The 16,941-nt window shown below is 51.8% G+C and overlaps 1 protein-coding gene across 1 annotated transcript in view; it reads right to left on the reverse strand.

The window, feature by feature from the left end:
- Positions 1-16,941, reverse strand: part of LOC140425674 (uncharacterized) — a 456,765-nt gene that overhangs the window by 388,688 nt on the left and 51,136 nt on the right. The window contains exon 3 of the mRNA XM_072510172.1: positions 12,995-13,075. Coding sequence (XP_072366273.1) covers positions 12,995-13,075 — 81 coding nt within the window. The remainder of the gene's footprint in view (positions 1-12,994; positions 13,076-16,941) is intronic.

A 16,941-nucleotide genomic window follows, 5' to 3' on the forward strand; every position in this document is an offset into this window, starting at 1 on the left:
GGCAGTTTTGGTGTCCTTATCCGAGGAAGGATGTTCTTGCTGTGGAGGGAGTGCAGCAAAGGTTTACCAGGCTGATTCCAGGGATGGCGGGACTGTCATATGAGGAGAGACTAAATCGGTTAGGATTATATTGATTGGAGTTTAGAAGAGTGAGAGGGGATCTCATAGAAACTTACAAAATTCGAGCAGGATTAGACAGGGTAGATTCAGAAAGAATGTTCCCGATGGTGGGAGAGTCCAGAATTAGGGGTCATAGTTTGAGGATAAGGGGTAAACCCTTTAGGACTGAGGTGAGGAGAAATTTCTTCACCCAGAGAGTGGTGAATCTGTGGAATTCGCTACCACAGAAAGTAATTGATGCCAAAACATTGTGTAATTTCAAGAAGGAATTTGATCTCGCTCTTATGGATCTAAAGGGATCGAGGGATATGGGGGGAAGGTGGGGCCAGGGTATTGAACTTGATGATCAGCCACGATCATAATGAATGGCGGAGCAGACTCGAGGGGCTGAATGGCCTCCTCCTGCTTCTATTTTCTGTGTCTGTTTCAATGTAAATATTCAAATAATTCAAACTTGAGTTGGTTGGATGAAGGAAAAGATCTTAATAGGAGCTATCTATGGAATTTATAAGTCTGTTTTATGCAACGTCAAGTTGCAAAATGACCACCAATGGAACTGTTATGGTGGGAATTATTCCTCGCTCACTTTTTTAAATAATTCATTCATGTGCTGTGGGTATTGCTGGCTGGGCATTTGTGGCCCATCCCTAATTGCCCTTGAACTAAGTGGCTACCTTGTACAGTTCAGAGCGCATTTAAAAATCAACCACATTGCTGTGGGTCTAGAGTCACACAGGCCAGACAAGGTAAGGACGCAGATTTCCTTCGCTAAGGGACATTGGTGAATCAGAGTGGTTTTTATGACAATTGATGTTGTGGGGATGGAACATTTGAGTTATGAAGAGAGGTTGGATAGGCCTGGGTTGTTTTCAGTGGAGCAGAGAAGACTGAGGGGCGACCTGATCGAGGTGGACAAGATTATGAGGAGTATGGATAGGGAGCAGCTGTTCCCCTTAGTTGAAGGGTCAGTTGTGAGGGGGACACAAGTTCAAAGTCAGGGAAAGGAGGTTTGGAAATATTTGAGAAAAAGCCTTTTTATCCAGAGGGTGGTGACGGTCTGGAATGCATTACCTGGGACGGGGGGTCGAGGCGGTTTCCCGCACATCCTTTCAAAAGTACCTGGATGAGCGCTTGGCTTGTTGTAACATTCCAGGCTGTGGGCCAAGTGGTGGCTAATGGGATTAGGTGGGCAGGCCAGGAGTTTTTCACGTGTCGGTGCAGACTCGATGGGCCGAAGGGCCTCTTCTGCACTATATTGTTCTGTGATTCTGTCGTGCTTCGAGTGGTCATTTGACCTCCTCTGGTGGTCTTGTTTCTCCTCCACCTTCCCACCAAGGTTGGGAAATGCCAAGCTCAAACGGGTTCGGGGTCGTTGGCCCATCAGTCGCTCTACCCGGCGCTGTGTCGGTCAGAACTTGTGGCGCCGTCTGATCATTTTTAAAAACGTGCCGGTTTTGTTTCAACTGGCCCCAGGGTTTGCTTTTTCGTGCTCTCTTAAAGGTTTGCACTGCCCGCTCAGCCTGAGCGTTCGAAGAAGGGCGATATGGGGTTCGAATGTGCTTCGCCTCATTCATCTGCGTAAACCCCAGAAATTCCTCACTTGTGGAGGAGGTGCTGTTATTGGCGACAAGCACCTCTGGAAAACCATGGGCGCTGAATGATTGGTGTAGCTTCGCGAAGTGGTGGATGGCAAGCGGTATACATCCATCCACTGTGAGTGGGCATCGACCAACAGGAAGGGCGCGATGAAGTCAACGTGCAAAGTCAACCCAAAGGTGCTCCAGCCACTCCCATTGGTGCGCGGTTGATAACGGGATCTTTTGATGTTCTTGGCACGCTGCACAGCCTCTCAATATTGCCATCGAGACCTGCCCACCACACGTAGCGCCAGGCGAGCGCTTGTATTGAGGAAATCCCCAGATGTCCACTGAAAATGGATCTTTTGGCCTTGCCTGGCGACTACCAAGCGGGGTCCCCACAGGAGAATGCCAGCCTCGACACTAAACTCCAGTGGCTTGGTGGCAAATGCTCACAGTTCTTCTGGAAGGTTCCCCTGCTGTCCCCCATGTAGGATGACATGGCGCAATTTCACCTTTCAAAGTCCTTTTGAGTCCACACATGAATTTGTGAGGCCGTGACAGGCAACATATCCATAACCTTAAGTGCCAACATAACTTTGTCCATCACTGGCGGGGACGGGATCAGAGGACCGGGGGGGGGGGGGTGTATAGGCAGTGGGAGTCAGCTAAGGGCATCCGCGTGCACAATCTGTGTGCCTGGGTAATACTTAAAATATGTTAATACGCTGCCAACAGTAATGCCCATCGTTGAATCCTGGCTGAAGCTTTTGCCGTATCAGCCAGCTCCTCGTTTACCCCCGCCCGTCACACCTGAAGATTCCATACCCCCGAATATTGAACTGGCCGTCCTGCCCATCCCTCAACCATGTCTCCGAAAGCATTGAAATCATGCAACCGTGTGTTAGTCAACACCCTCATATCCTCAGCCTTACTCCCCCAGCCTTGCCATCTTCCCTCTTCTATCTTTGCTCTGCCTTCCAGACTGCCTTGGCTTTTCTTCTATATTTGGCTGTCCATCACCCCCACCATTGTAACTCCATTCACACTGTGACCCTCCCCTCTGCCAAATTAGTTTAAACACAAATGTCCCCCCCCCCCCTCCAACGTCACGAGCAAACGTCTGCACCAGGATGTTGGTCCTTGTTATAGTGACCATGAAGGACAGGGGGAAATCATCAATAAATCTCTTTGTGGAGTATGCACATCCCTATTGAGCGGCTGGGAGCTCGCCCAATGGGAAACGAGCAGCGACCAGCTGATTTGAGCCGGGCCGGTATTCTGGAGGTCCCTGGGCTTGGACTGCTGGAAGCTGCAACTGCGGCCTGTCCTGCGATGTAAATAAAAGGTTATAATGACGGAAGTCTGACCTTGGCGAAATTATTACCGTCCCATTCTGTAACCTGCCCAACTTGTACACGTCTCATTTTCCCCCAGAAACTAGGGCGGGATTCTCCGCCTCCGCCCCCCCCCCCTCCCCCGCCGGATGGGAGACGACGGGGGGGCGGTGGGAATCCCGCCCCGCCGCTCCGATGCCGGCTACCGAATTCTCCGGCGCCGGTTTTCGGGCGGGGGCGGGGTTTACGCCGCGCCGGTCGGGGGCCGTTGGCAGCGCCCCCCCCCCCTCCCCCCAGCAATTCTCCGGGCCCCGATGGGCCGAGCGGCCTCCTTTTTTTCGGCCAGTCCCGCCGGCGTGAAATGGACATGGGCCATCCCGCCGATTGCGGGAGAATCCTGCCCTAACGCTCTCGCCCTGCACCATCTCTTCAGCCATGCATTCATCTGCTCTACCCTCCTATTCCTGTACTCACTATATTGTTTGTAGCCAGAGATCCCTAAGACACAGGTCTTTGTCCAATGGAACCTTAATACCGGCTCCTCCGCCCAACTTAAAGTTTGTGAGGTGGCCATTCACCGACGTCTTTGCATTCCAGAATGAAAGTCCGGTATCTGTGAAACCACTCAGGATACATGGCTGTGCTGTCTCAACCTTGGCAATTTTCTTGGGATCTTCCACTCTTTCTAATGTTTTTATTTTGCGAGCTTGCTGAAGTGTTGCATTGAAATCATTGGGACGGTAATAATTTCGCCAAGGTCAGCCGTCCGTCATTATAACCTTTTATTTACATCGCAGGACAGGCCGCAGTTGCAGCTTCCAGCACACATGCCCAAGCCCAGGGACCTCCAGAATACCGGCCCGGGCCTGTCGGACATTGATCAAATCTGTGGTGGCACTTTGATCTGCAGTGCCAATATGGTCACTCTACTGGTCAGTTAGGGCAGGCATTGTCAAACTCGGGGGCGCGACCCGTGGGTGGGCCGCGGGCGGCTGTCGGGAGGGTCGTCGGGAGCCGTCCGTCGCGGCGCTCTCGATCGAGCAAATCTGCGCGCAACAGCCGCAGCAGCCGGCTGTTAATAACGGCGGCTGCAAGCGGCCTTCAAAATGGCCGCGAACATGTCAAAAAAATGCGGCTGCACTGCGCATGCATGCTAGATCATCGGCGTGCATCTGCATGGTTGTGCGCATGCGCGCTGATGATCTGGCACGCATGCGCAGTGCGGCCACTTTTTAAAAAACGGTCGCAGCTTTTTGTTTTACAAGTTCGGGGGGGGTTTTATTCATTCATTTTTATTCATTTAATTTTAATTTTTTTCATTTATTTTATTCATTTTTTTTTACAAGTTCGTGGGGGGATTTATTTGATAACATTTTACAGGAAAAAAATGCAGAACTTTGGACAGACGGAGACTCCATACTTTCCGACGCCGGAAGGCTTCACCTTCATCCAACAGGTTCCATTGGAGGAGCGTGTACGAGGGCCAAAGGGACCCAAAACCATTTCCTCCATTTTTGTCAGCAGCAAACAAGCTAAGAGAAAATGGTGGGTCGCGCAGGTCGGCCGGCGTGGGCCGCGAAGGTCGGTTGGCGTGGGTCGCGCAGGTCGGCCGGCGTGGGTCGCAAAGGTCGCAAAGGAATGCGATTTCGGGGTCGGGCGGCGGAGAATCCAGCCCCCTGTTTCTGTGTTATTTCACTAGCTGGGCAGCGGAGTTCATTTTCCATCAAGGTTTCCTTTATCCACTTGTTATGGATCTGATTTGAAGACAGATTTCAGATTGCCGTACAAACTGGATAGCTTTCTCAAAGGTTGCTTCTTATTTCCCTTGAATCATGTCTGGTTGCATCGTCTGCCTATTCTATCATTGATTAGCTCAGATTTCAGAGCCGGGAATCTCCTCCGAACTGGTGGGGCGGGGGTCCCGGCGGGATGGAGTGGCGGGAACCACTCCGGCGACGGGCCACCCCAAAGGTGCGGAATCCGCACCTTTAGGAGCCAAGCCCTCACTGTGAGGGGCAAAACCCCGCCGGAGTGGTTTCCGCTCCACCGGCTGGCGTGGAAGGCCTTTGGCACCATGCCAGCCGGGGCCAAAAGGACTTTGCTGGCCGGCAGAAGTCCGCGCATGTGCGGGAGCGTCAGCGGCTGCTGACGTCATCCCCGCGCATGCGCGGGGGGGGGGGGGTGTCTCTTACGCGTTGGCCATCGCGGAGGCTGTGGTCGAGGCGGAGCGAAAAGAGTGCCCCCACGGCACAGGCCCGCCCGTGGATCGGTGGGCCCCGATTGCGGGCCAGGCCACCGTGGGGGCACCCCTCGGGGCCAGATCGCCCCGCGCCCCCCTCAGGACCCCGGAGCCCCGCCGGTAAGAGAGGTGGTTTGATTCTCGCTGGCGGGACAGGCATTCCAGCAGCGGGACTTCGGCCCATCGCGGGCCAGGAGAATCGCCGGGGGGGGGGGGGGTCCGCCGACCGGCGCGGCGCGTTTCCCGCCCCTGCCGAATATCCGGTGCCGGAGAATTCGGCAGCCGGCGGGGGCGGGATTCACTCCAGACCCCCGGCGATTCTCCGACCCGGCGGGGGGTCGGAGAATCCGGCCCCAGATCACCAGATTAGCTTTAAGCCACTCTGTACAGCTCAGGAGCAACGCCAACAGCGCATGTTTAATTCCCATACCAGTTGCGGTTATTCATGCAGGCTCCTCCTTCTCAACCTTGTCTCCCAGCTGAGGTGTGGTGATCCTCAGGTTAAATCACCACCAGTCAGTTCTCAAAGGAGAAAGTAGCAGATGGTCTCTGGGACTACGATAACTTTCATTCCATTTCGTATCTCAGTAATGATGGTTCCCCTGGCTGCTGGGCACATTAATTAAATTTAGCCCTGGTTATTGTTACTTATGAGGTTAAAAAAGCATCGAATGATTTTCAAACTTTAATCAAATTTTGCAGATCATCGTTTGATAAATTATCGGCTATCGGGTCTACCAAACAACAGAGTTGGCACAATCATCCGGAAAGGTTTCTAAGTGTTGTAGCGAGCGTGAATTGCCACGAGATTTCCGGCGCGAGGCCCAGTGAGGCCGGCAACACAATTCAACACTCATTGGTCCTCTTAACGAGGCCTCGCAGGCTTCTCGTCACAAATGCCGGCTCAGCAGCTGATTCGCCGGGACCTCGTTCGCAAGCCCCCGCTAACAAGGTCGAGCAGCAGTGAAGCCGCACTTGCTCAGACAGCCCCAGCCAGCTCGCAATAACGATGCTGAGGGGACTGGCCCCAAGTCAGGGATGCTGACCTGGGGAGGTTGCTAGATGCCGTGGAGGTCAGGAGGGATGTCCTGTCCCCCTCGAGGGTCCCAAAGAGTCAGCCACAAGGCAGCCAGTGCTGCCTGGGACGAGGTGGGGCCGACTGTGAGCTGGGGGAGTGTGACCAGGAGGCCTCCAGTGCCATAAAAAGGTCAACAGCCTACACCACCCACAAGGGAGCATCCACCCCCCCCCCCCACCCAACTCCCCATGTGACCCCCAACTCTCCCTCCACCCCATTCCCACTTCAGCCCACCCCCCCACCCAATCCCCCCTCCACACTCTCCTTCCCACCACTGTGAACCATGCGAGTGTCTAACGATGCCCCCCTCTGAGTCTCCGCAGGAAAAGCTCTCCCACAATCATTGGGAGAGGGCCCAGACTGGCGGAGGGGTGCCAGAGATCAGAACCCTCATCTCCTTCGAGGAGAGTGCCCTGGAAGTAACCGGTGTGGCCGAGGACAGACAGCCATCCATGCAGAGGTTGGCGGACACCGTAGAGGTGAGGAACCACCAGGCCCACCCGGGGGACCTGTCACAAGTGAGTTATTATTGCCTTACTGACTGACCCATTCCTCCCACTGACCACATGTCCATTCTCCTGCAGGACCAACAGCCAATGGCGCCGGCCCACCCGGGTGGCCCCCTCTCCTGACTCCGAGGAGAACACCTTGGAGGAGAGCTCCGAGGGTGCAACTGTTATAGTCGCGGCACAGCTGTCACCCCCGGCAGTACAGAGGTACCCAGAGCTGATGGAGATGATAGAGAGCGGTCAGGGCATTCAGAGGGAGATGTCACTATCACGCAGCAGATTCCTAGCCGTCTGGAGGAGTTCCAGGGGCTGCGGGCGTAGGAGATGCTGCCGGCAATGCGTGGCACCGAGGCCAACACTGCTAGGGTGGCGACTGCAGTGGAGAGCCTGGTGCACGACGTTGGCAGCATGAGTGAAGGTGTCCAAGGCGTCGCTCAGTCGGTCACGGCCTTGGCTGAGGGTCTCGGAAGAATGTCTGCCTCGTTGGGAGATGTCACCCAGTACCAGGCTGACCTTGATGAGGTTCTGCGGGACATGTCCCGCTCTCAGGTGGGCATGGTCGAGGTGCTGCGGACCTGGCGCAGTCGCAGATGGGCATGGTTGAGGTGCTGCAGAACATGACCCAATCACTGAGGAGCATCGCCGAGGGAGTCAACACGATGGTGCAGACCATGGGTAACCGCCGGGGTTGGCAGAACCAGATGATGCAGGGGCAGCCGTGGCTTGAACCAGCTGCCCCTCCGACCCAAGGTGAACCCCAGGGCTCTTTGGGCACCGATCAGGGGGAGTGGGTGCTGAGTGCCAGGCCGGGCCCATCCCATGGAGTGCCAACGGTGGCCACCAGCTCCCCCGAGTTCCACCCCTTGATGAGGCATCCACATGGAGGCCCGACCGGGCCTACTCCAAGGCCTGACTCCTTGGAGGCTTTGGAGCGCCCAAAGAGGGAACAGAACATGGGACCTACCCTACCTGCCTCAGGAAGCCCCTGCCTGCGACCCAAGATCCCCAAATCGGCAGAGACCCCACACGAGGACCCAAACATCTCAATTCATCGGGTCATCAGGCAAAGCGAAGGTTGGAGGGGTTTGCGTCCTCATCAACTCCTCCTGGTGCTTGGAGGTGGAGACCCTGGCAACCTACTCCTGCCCGGACCTGGAATACCTGACCGTGAAGTGCCGCCCATATTATCTTCCACGTGAGTTCAGAGTTCACTTCAGCCATTATCACAGCGGTTTACATCCCACCCCAGGCAGAAGTGAGGAAGGCGCTGGACGAACTGTACACAGTTATAAACAACTACAAAACAGAAGCCTTGTTCATCATGGCTGGGGACTTCAATAAGGCCAACCTCAAGAGCGTACTGCCAAAATTCCACCAGCACATCTCCTGTCCCACCAGGGGCGACAACACTCTTGACCACTGCTACTCAAAAATCAAGGGCGCCTACCGTTCCATCCCCCGACCGGACTTTGGGAAATCAGACCATAAGACAGTGCTCCTTCTCCCGGCATACAAGCAGAAACTCAAGCGGGAGAATCCAGCTAAGAAGATCGTGCAGTGCTGGTCCGAGGAAAGGCCTAAACAACATAACGGGCTACAAAGCGAAGCCGAGCCGTATCTCCGGCAGCAGCGCAACCCTCCCCGATGAACTCAATGCATTCTATGGTTGGTTCGAGCAGGAAACCATCAATCCGCTGTTGTGTGCCCCAGCAGTCCCGGACACACCCATACCCACCATCACAGCTTCCGAAGTCAGATTGGCCTTGCTGAAAGTGAACCCTCGGAAGGCGACGGGTCCGGATGGGATCCCTCGTCGTGCACTCAGAGCCTGCACAGATCAGCTGGCAGAGGCGTTCGCGGACATCTTTTACCAGTCCCTTCTCCACTCCGAGGGCCCCACCTGCTTCAAGAAGACCACCATCATACCGGTACCAAAGAAGAACCAGGCAACGTGCCTCAATGACTACCGACCGGTGGCCCTGACATCAAACGTAATGAAGTACTTCGAGAGGTTGGTCATGAAGCGCATCACCTCCATACTCCCAGAATGCCTTGATCCTGGGGATGCACATCTCCAAAAATCTGTCCTGGTCCACCCACGTCGATGCTACCACCAAGAAAGCACAACAGCGCCTATACTTCCTCAGGAAACTGAGGAAATTCGGCATGTCCACATTGACTCTTACCAACTTTTACAGATGCACCATAGAAAGCATCCTATCAGGCTGCATCACAGCCTGGTATGGCAACTGCTCGGCCCAGGACCGCAAGAAACTTCAGAGAGTCGTGAACACCGCCCAGTCCATCACACGATCCATTGACTCTATCTACACCTCCCGCTGCCTGGGGAAAGCGGGCAGCATACTCAAAGACCCCTCCCACCCGGTTTACTCACTCTTCCAAATTCTTCCATCGGGCAGGACAAAAGTCTGAGAACACGTACAAACCGATTCAAAAACAGCTTCTTCCCCGCTGCTACCAGACTCCTAAACAACCCTCTTATAAACGGACCTGATTAATACTACACCCTGTATGCTTCACCCGATGCCGGTGTTTATGTTTTTACATTGTGGTTCCTGTGTTGCCCTTTTATGTATTTTCTTTTTCTTTTAGTTTTGTTTTCATGTACTAAATGATCTGTTTGAGCTACTCGCAGAAACATACTGTTCACTGTACCTCGGTACACGTGACAATAAACAAATCCAATCCAAGGCTGTGTCTTGAAGTCAGCACACGGGACAGGGTGGCACAGCTGTGCATGTGCCGCCGACAGGTGTGCCGGGGCCATCCGGCCTCAGAGCCCGCAGAGGATGCCCGCCAGGGGCATCGAAGGTGACAGGACGAGGTAAACAGCTGGCTGGCTCCACATCTGATCTGCATCCTGGGGACACACCTAGACGTAGTGGCAGCGCTAGAAGGGCCAAGCACATCAAAGATAACTGAGGACACCAGCGGAGGGTAGAGGGGGCTGGGGGTAGGGTGGGGTGGGGAGGTAAGGGGTGGGGAGGGGGGAGATTGGGGTTGGGAGGTTGGCACCTTCAGGAGACTGGGGTTTTGTGAAACACATTAAATACCTTTTTGCACAACCATTATGAGTCCTCTGTCATTTTTGTCCGCAATGTGGGCTGACCTCCGAACCCTTTGCCCATCTCTGTACCCTCCTCCCTGTGGCACCCACCGACCCTCCGGCCATGGACATGTCCCCAGAGCTGTGTCCCATCCCCTGGGTGATCAGATGTTGGCTGCTGTGCGTATGGTGTTGCCTCTCACAGTGCCCAGGTATCAAGGTGTGATTGGGATGTGAAGCAATGATTCCCACATGCTACACGGCCCGCCCACCCATGGGAATCCACTTGGGATGTGTGAAGTGCTGACTTAACCACAATTGCTAATTCCCTATCGATAATGGCCTTCAGCTGCAAGGCCAGAGGCCTCGGCAGTCAGTGGGGGTTATGGGTGTTTGTTGGGCCAGATGGGCAGGGACAAGGGTTGCTCCGGGAACGGGTAAAGGATCTAGAGGTCGGGATGCTGGTGCTGCGAGCGGTTGCCCATCAGTTGACCCCCCCCAGCGCCCCCAACCACGCTCCTATGACGGCCCACCCCTGTGGAGGGTACCCCACCCCCAGCCGAGGTCCCTCACCCCCCACCGAGCACTGGAGTGGCAATCCCAGTGCCCCCCGGGCTCTTTGCCTGCGAGCAAAGATGGCTACTCACCTCCTCGGCTCCCTACAGAAGCCCTTCCGCCAGGTTCACGTTTACCAAAAGGAGAACTAATCGGTGCCAGCGTGATCACTTGCTGGGGAGGCCGCTGAATGACAGGAGGCCAATGGATATGGGGTGGCTCTCGTTAATTGTATGGAAATAGGGCTTAAGTGGTGATAAATGATTTGTCGGCACGGTATGGCGAGATCCCGATGTCGCCTACGGGAGCGGGCCGGTTGTTTAGCGCCTGGTGCGTTTCTCATTTTTGGCCTCTTCCGCTATTCACCAGCCTCGTTTCGCTTGAGCGACAGCGTACCGTGGCCGGAGAATCACGCAAAGTGTGTTAACGTACTCCGCTTCTGTCGTTTATCCTAATCTGAAATAATTATGTATTTAAGGAGCCCAAGGTCCCCAATTTTGTGATTGATTTGCGCCTTGGATCAGCCCAAATTGATCTGGAAGAATGGATTTTAGATCCATGGTTAAAAATGTTAAATTGGAGGTTCAACTTTCAGATGTTTCTGTAAATCTAGGATAACAGCGCCATGCACCTCTGCCTAAAAGATTCGGTGGCCTCCTTAGTAATGGCGTTCAAAATCTCAGTCTTGAAAACTTTTCAACAATGCCTGCTTAAATTGACCGATAAGAGACGTCCCAGCTTTAGCAGTGTTCTCAGATCTCGGAAGCATCAAATCCTAGCTTTTGGAGGGTTTTTAAAGCTTCAGTGGGAATTAGTGATATCTTCAGCTACAGTAAGGGATTTAATTTCCACCTTCAGCTTCCAAGCCTTTCTTTGGAGCTTTTTTTTGCCAGTTTCCTACTCTACTTCACTTCTTGATCTTTTGCTCATGATGCTTCTTTGATTTTTCCTTCTATTTTCCAGGATTTTGATTTTCTTCCACAGGATCTGCGAGATTTTGATTTGTTCCATTTGCTACCATCATGTTGTAAGGACTTGGGCATTGGGCACAGTTCAGTAAGTCTTATTAAGGTATTCATCGTCTTAAGTCGTTCAACAGTCAGTATTTATAAATGAGCAGAAACTATATATTTAGATACATTAAGGGTCCAAGCTAGAAGTTTTCTCCCTGCTTGTTTCCACAAATTGCTCTCTCCAACATGAAACTGATCCCTCGGTGTGGGTCATGTGTTCTCTTACATCACTAAGTGGGCGATATTATACTCGGCCCACATGAATCCTTTATGTGCCAGACCCTTATACTAATAATAATAATCTTTATTGTCGCAAGTAGGCTGGGACCCTGGAGCTGTGAAGCAACTGTGCTAACCACTCATAACCACAATATCACAGGGCAACTATACGTGGACAATAAATATTCGCCTTGATTGTGACAACCGCACTCTGAAGATCAACAAACAATATTCTGGGATAGAAGATAGGATTAACTTGATTGGATTCAGCTGAATTCTTCTGTCTTTCAGTTACCATGGGAACAAACAAAGACAAAGCTCTTCCTTGTCCTGACGAATTCTTTCAAAGTCAAGTACTTAGTCTCCATTTAACTCTATCCTATTCATCTGAGGGGTGCATAGGGGGCTGGTTTCTCCAATTCTGGGCTCTGTCCCCAGGTTGGCATGGGAACGGTGGTGTTCTACGCCAGAAAAACTGCCGCAAAACGGCCAGTTTCCCCGTTTTGCTGGGCTGGCAGGACGGTAGCAGAGAGCACCCAGCTCTATCTGTTGATACGCCCCGGAGATTTGCCGGGTCCGTGGCCACGCATGCGTACGGCGGCGACCTACAGCGGCCACGCATGCCACATGGCGGAGGCCGCTCGCGGACCCAGCCCGCGAAAGAGTCCCCTCCTTCGGCCGGCTCGCGCGCCCCAGACCACCTCCTCACAGTGCCTCCAGCCCCCAAATAATGTCCCCCCCCCCCCCCCCCCCCCTCCCCTCCGTTCAGCCCTCCCCTGACTGTGGAGGCCCCGGACTGAGTTCGCAGCAGCCACACGGGGATCACGGGCAGTGGGGCCATGAGTGGTCCACGCCGTCGGGCATTCGGCTGGTCGGGGATGGAGAATAGCGGGGTGGGTCTCAGGCAATGGCCTGAGGCAGCAGATAATTGGCACGCCGTACTCTCCGGGAATGCTGCTTTGTGGGGGGGCGGAGAATTGCGGAACGGGCGCCCGGCCTGACTTCATGCGGGTAACTGGATTCTCCGCCCGTCGCCGAACGCGATTTCGGCATCGGGCTGCGGAGAATCAAGCCCATGGTGTTTAAAGTCTGAGGTGTTAAATGGCCTCTCACCATTCTGTAACACAGTGACATTTTAAAAATGCATTTACAGGATGTGAGTGTGGCTGGCTAGGTCAGCATTTACTGTGGCATTGCAGATCCAGTCTTGTGAAAACAGAACCCACCATTTCCAATATACTGCAGTGAATAACATTATTGAATTAAATAACACAAATTACCCATTCTTCTTCTCATATTAGGAAGTGTTCTTCGCCTTGCACCACCCCATTGTGGGTCATCAGATAAATGGTTCTCGATACCTGTGAGATGTGTATGGAGAAGTTGAGAATATTGAAGAGAAAATGGAAGCCGAGAATCACACACTAATGCTGCCTGTTATGTTTTTTTAAATTCTTTCCTGAGATGTGGGTATCATTGGCTGAGTCAGCATCCATTGAACTGAATGGATTGCATGGCCATGACTGTGGTCATTTAAGAGTCAGCCCCCTTGCTGTGGGTATGGATTCACATACAGGCCAGACCAGGTAAGGACTGCAGATTTCCTTTCTAAAGACATTAATGAACCAGATGGATTTCGATAACAATCGACAATGGTTTCATGGTTCATGTGCCTCAGGAGTCGGTGTTGGGGCCACAGCTTTTCACGATATACATTAATGATCTGGAGGAAGGAACTGAAGGCACTGTTGCTAAGTTTGCAGATGATACAAAGACCTGTAGAGGGACAGGTAGTATTGAGGAAGCAAGGGGGCTGCAGAAGGACTTGGACAGGCTCGGAGAGTGGGCAAAGAAGGGGCAGATTTCTAAATGGGGAAATGCTTAGGAAGTCAGATGCACAAGGGGACTTGGGAGTCCTTGTTCACGATTCTCTGAAGGTTAACGTGCAGGTTCAGTCGGCAGTTAGGAAGGCAAATGCAATGTTAGCATTCATGTCGAGAGGGCGAGAATACAAGACCAGGGATGTACTCCTGAGACTGCATAAGGCTCTGGTCAGACCCTATTTGGAGTATTGTGAGCAGTTTTGGGCCCTGTATCTAAGGAAGGATGTGCTGGCCTTGGAAAGGATCCAGAGGAGGTTCACAAGAATGATCCCTGGAATGAAGAACTTGTCGTATCAGGAGCGGTTGAGGACTCTGGGTCTGTACTTGTTGGAGTTTAGAAGGATGAGGGGGGATCTTATTGAAACTGACAGGATACTGCGAGGCCTGGATAGGGTGTCCGTGGAGAGGATGTTTCCACAAGTAGGAAAAACTAGAACCAAAGGGCACAGCCTCAGACTGAAGGGACAGAAACAGAGATGAGGAGGAATTTCTTCAGCCAGAGGGTGGTGAATCAGTGGAACTCTTTGCCGCAGAAGGCTGAGGAGGCCAAATCACTGAGTGTCTTTAAGACAGAGATAGATAGGTTCTTGATTAATAAGGGGATCAGGGGCTATGGGGAGTAAGCAGGAGAATGGGGATGAGGAAAATATCAGCCATGATTGATTGACGGAGCAGACTCAATGGGCCGAGTGGCCTAATACTGTTCATAGAACATAGAACTGTATAGCACAGTACAGGCTCTTCGGCCCACGATGTTGTGCCGAACTAGTCTGAAACTAAGATCAAATCAACCTACTCCCAATCATTCTAGTGCACTCCATATGCCTATCCAATAACCGCTTGAAAGTTCCTAAAGTGTCCGACTCCACTATCACAGCATGCAGTCCATTCCACACTCTAACCACTCTCTGAGTAAAGAACCTTCCTCTGACATCCTTCCTATATCTTCCACCATGAACCTTATAGTTATGCCCCCTTGTAACAGCTACATCCACCCGAGGAAAAAGTCACTGAACGCCCACTCTATCTATCCCTCTCATCATCTTATTCACCTCAATTAAGTCACCTCGCATCCTCCTTCGCTCCAATGAGAAAAGCCCTAGCTCCCTCAAACTTTCCTCAAAAGACCTACCCTCCAATCCAGGCAGCATCCTGGTAAATCTCCTTTCCACCCTTTCCAAAGCTTCCACATCCTTCCATCATGAGGTGACCAGAACTGCACACAATACACCAAATGTGGTCTTACCAGGGTCATGTACAGTTGCAGCATTACCTCATGGCTCTTAAACTCAATCCCCCTGTTAATAAATGCTGACTCACTATAGGCTTTCTTCACAGCTCTATCCACTTGGGTGGCAACTTTCAGAGATCTATGGACATGGACTCCGAGATCTCTCTGCTCCTCCACATTCTTCAGAACCCTGCCGTTAACCCTGTAATCCGCATTCAAATTTGTCCTCCCAAAATGAATCACCTCACACTTATCAGGGTTAAACTCCATCTGCCACTTTTCAGCCCAGCTCTGCATCCTATCAATATTTCTTTGCAGCCTACAACAGCCCTCCACCTCATCCACTACTCCACCAATCTTGGTGTCATCAGCAAATTTACTAACCCAACTTTCAACTCCATCATCCAAGTCATTGATAAAAATCACAAATAGCAGAGGACCCAGCACTGATCCCTGTGGTACACCGCTGGTGTCTGGGCTCCAGGATGAAAATTTACCATCTACCACCACCCTCTGTCTTCTATGTGAGAGCCAGTTACTGATCCAATCGGCCAAATTTCCCTCTATGCCATGCCTCCTTACTTTCTACATGAGCCGACCATGGGGCACCTTATCAAACGCCTTACTAAAATCCATGTATACAACATCAACTGCTCTACCTTCATATATGTACTTAGTTACCTCCTCAAAGAAAACAATCAAACTTGTGAGGCAAGACTTACCCCTCACAAATCCATGCTGACTATTCTAGATTAAGCTGTATCTTTCCAAATTATCATAAATCCTATCCCTCAGGACCCTTTCCAATAATTTACCGATGACTGAAATGAGACTAACCGGCCTATAATTCCCAGGGTTATACCTATTCCCTTTCTTGAACAAGGGGACAACATTCGCCTCTCTCCAGTCTTCCGGCACTATTCCTGTAGACAGTGAGGACATAAAGATCAAAGCCAAAGGCTCTGCAATCTCATCCCTCGCCTCCCAAAGAATCCTAGGGTATATCCCATCAGGCCCAGGGGACTTATCTATCCTCATGCTTCTCAAAATTTCTAACACATCTTCCTTCCGAATATCTACCTCCTCCAGCCTACCAGCCTGTATCGCACTATCCTCCTCAACAACATTGCCCTCTCCTTTGTGAACACTGAAGAAAAGTATTCATTTAGGGCCTCTCCTATATCTTCAGACTCCATGCACATGTTCCCACTACTGTCCTTGACCGGCCATAATTTCACCTTGGTCATTCTTTTATTCCTCACATAAGTGCAAAAAGACTTGGGGTTTTCCTTGATCCTACCCGCAAAGGACTTCTCATGCCCCCCTCCTAGCTCTCCTAAGCCCTTTCTTGAGCTCCTTCCTAGCTATCTTGTATCCCTCAAGTATCCTAACTGAACCTTGTTTTCTCATCCTTACATTCTTCCTCTTGACAAGACATTCAACCTCTTTTGTAAACCATGGTTCCCTCACTCGACCATTTCCTCCCTGCCTGACAGGGACATACATATCAAGGACACGCAGTATTTGCTCCTTGAACAAGCTCCATATCGCAATTGTGCCTATCCCTGACAGTTCCTGTTTCCATCTTCTGCTCTCCAATTCTTGCCTAATCGCATCTTAATTACCCTTCCCCCAGTTATAAACCTTGCCCTGCAGTATGTTCCTATCCCTCTCCATTGTTATGTTCCTTTGTCTTACGGTCTTATGGTCTTATGCCTTTGTACTTAGATTACAATAAGGCATTCGATAATGTGCCACATTAAAGGTTCTAGTGGAAAATAAAAGCTCATGCTGTCGGAGGTATCATATTTTTTTTTTGTTCATGAATAATAATAAAAATAATAATCTTTATTTTAGTCACAAGTAGGATTACATTAACATTGCAATGAAGTTACTGTGAAAATCCCCTCGTCGCCACATTCCGGCGCCTGTTCGGGTACACAGAGGGAGAATTCAGAATGTCCAATTCACCAGCACGTCTTTTGGGACTTGTGGGAGGAAACCGGAGCACCCGGAGGAAACCCACGCAGACACGGGGAGAACGTGCAGACTCCGCACAGACAGTGACCCAAACCGGGAATCAAACCTGGGACTCGGGAAAAGATTCTCAGAG

This window comes from Scyliorhinus torazame, chromosome 6, assembly GCF_047496885.1.
Source record: "Scyliorhinus torazame isolate Kashiwa2021f chromosome 6, sScyTor2.1, whole genome shotgun sequence".
NCBI lineage: Eukaryota > Metazoa > Chordata > Chondrichthyes > Carcharhiniformes > Scyliorhinidae > Scyliorhinus > Scyliorhinus torazame.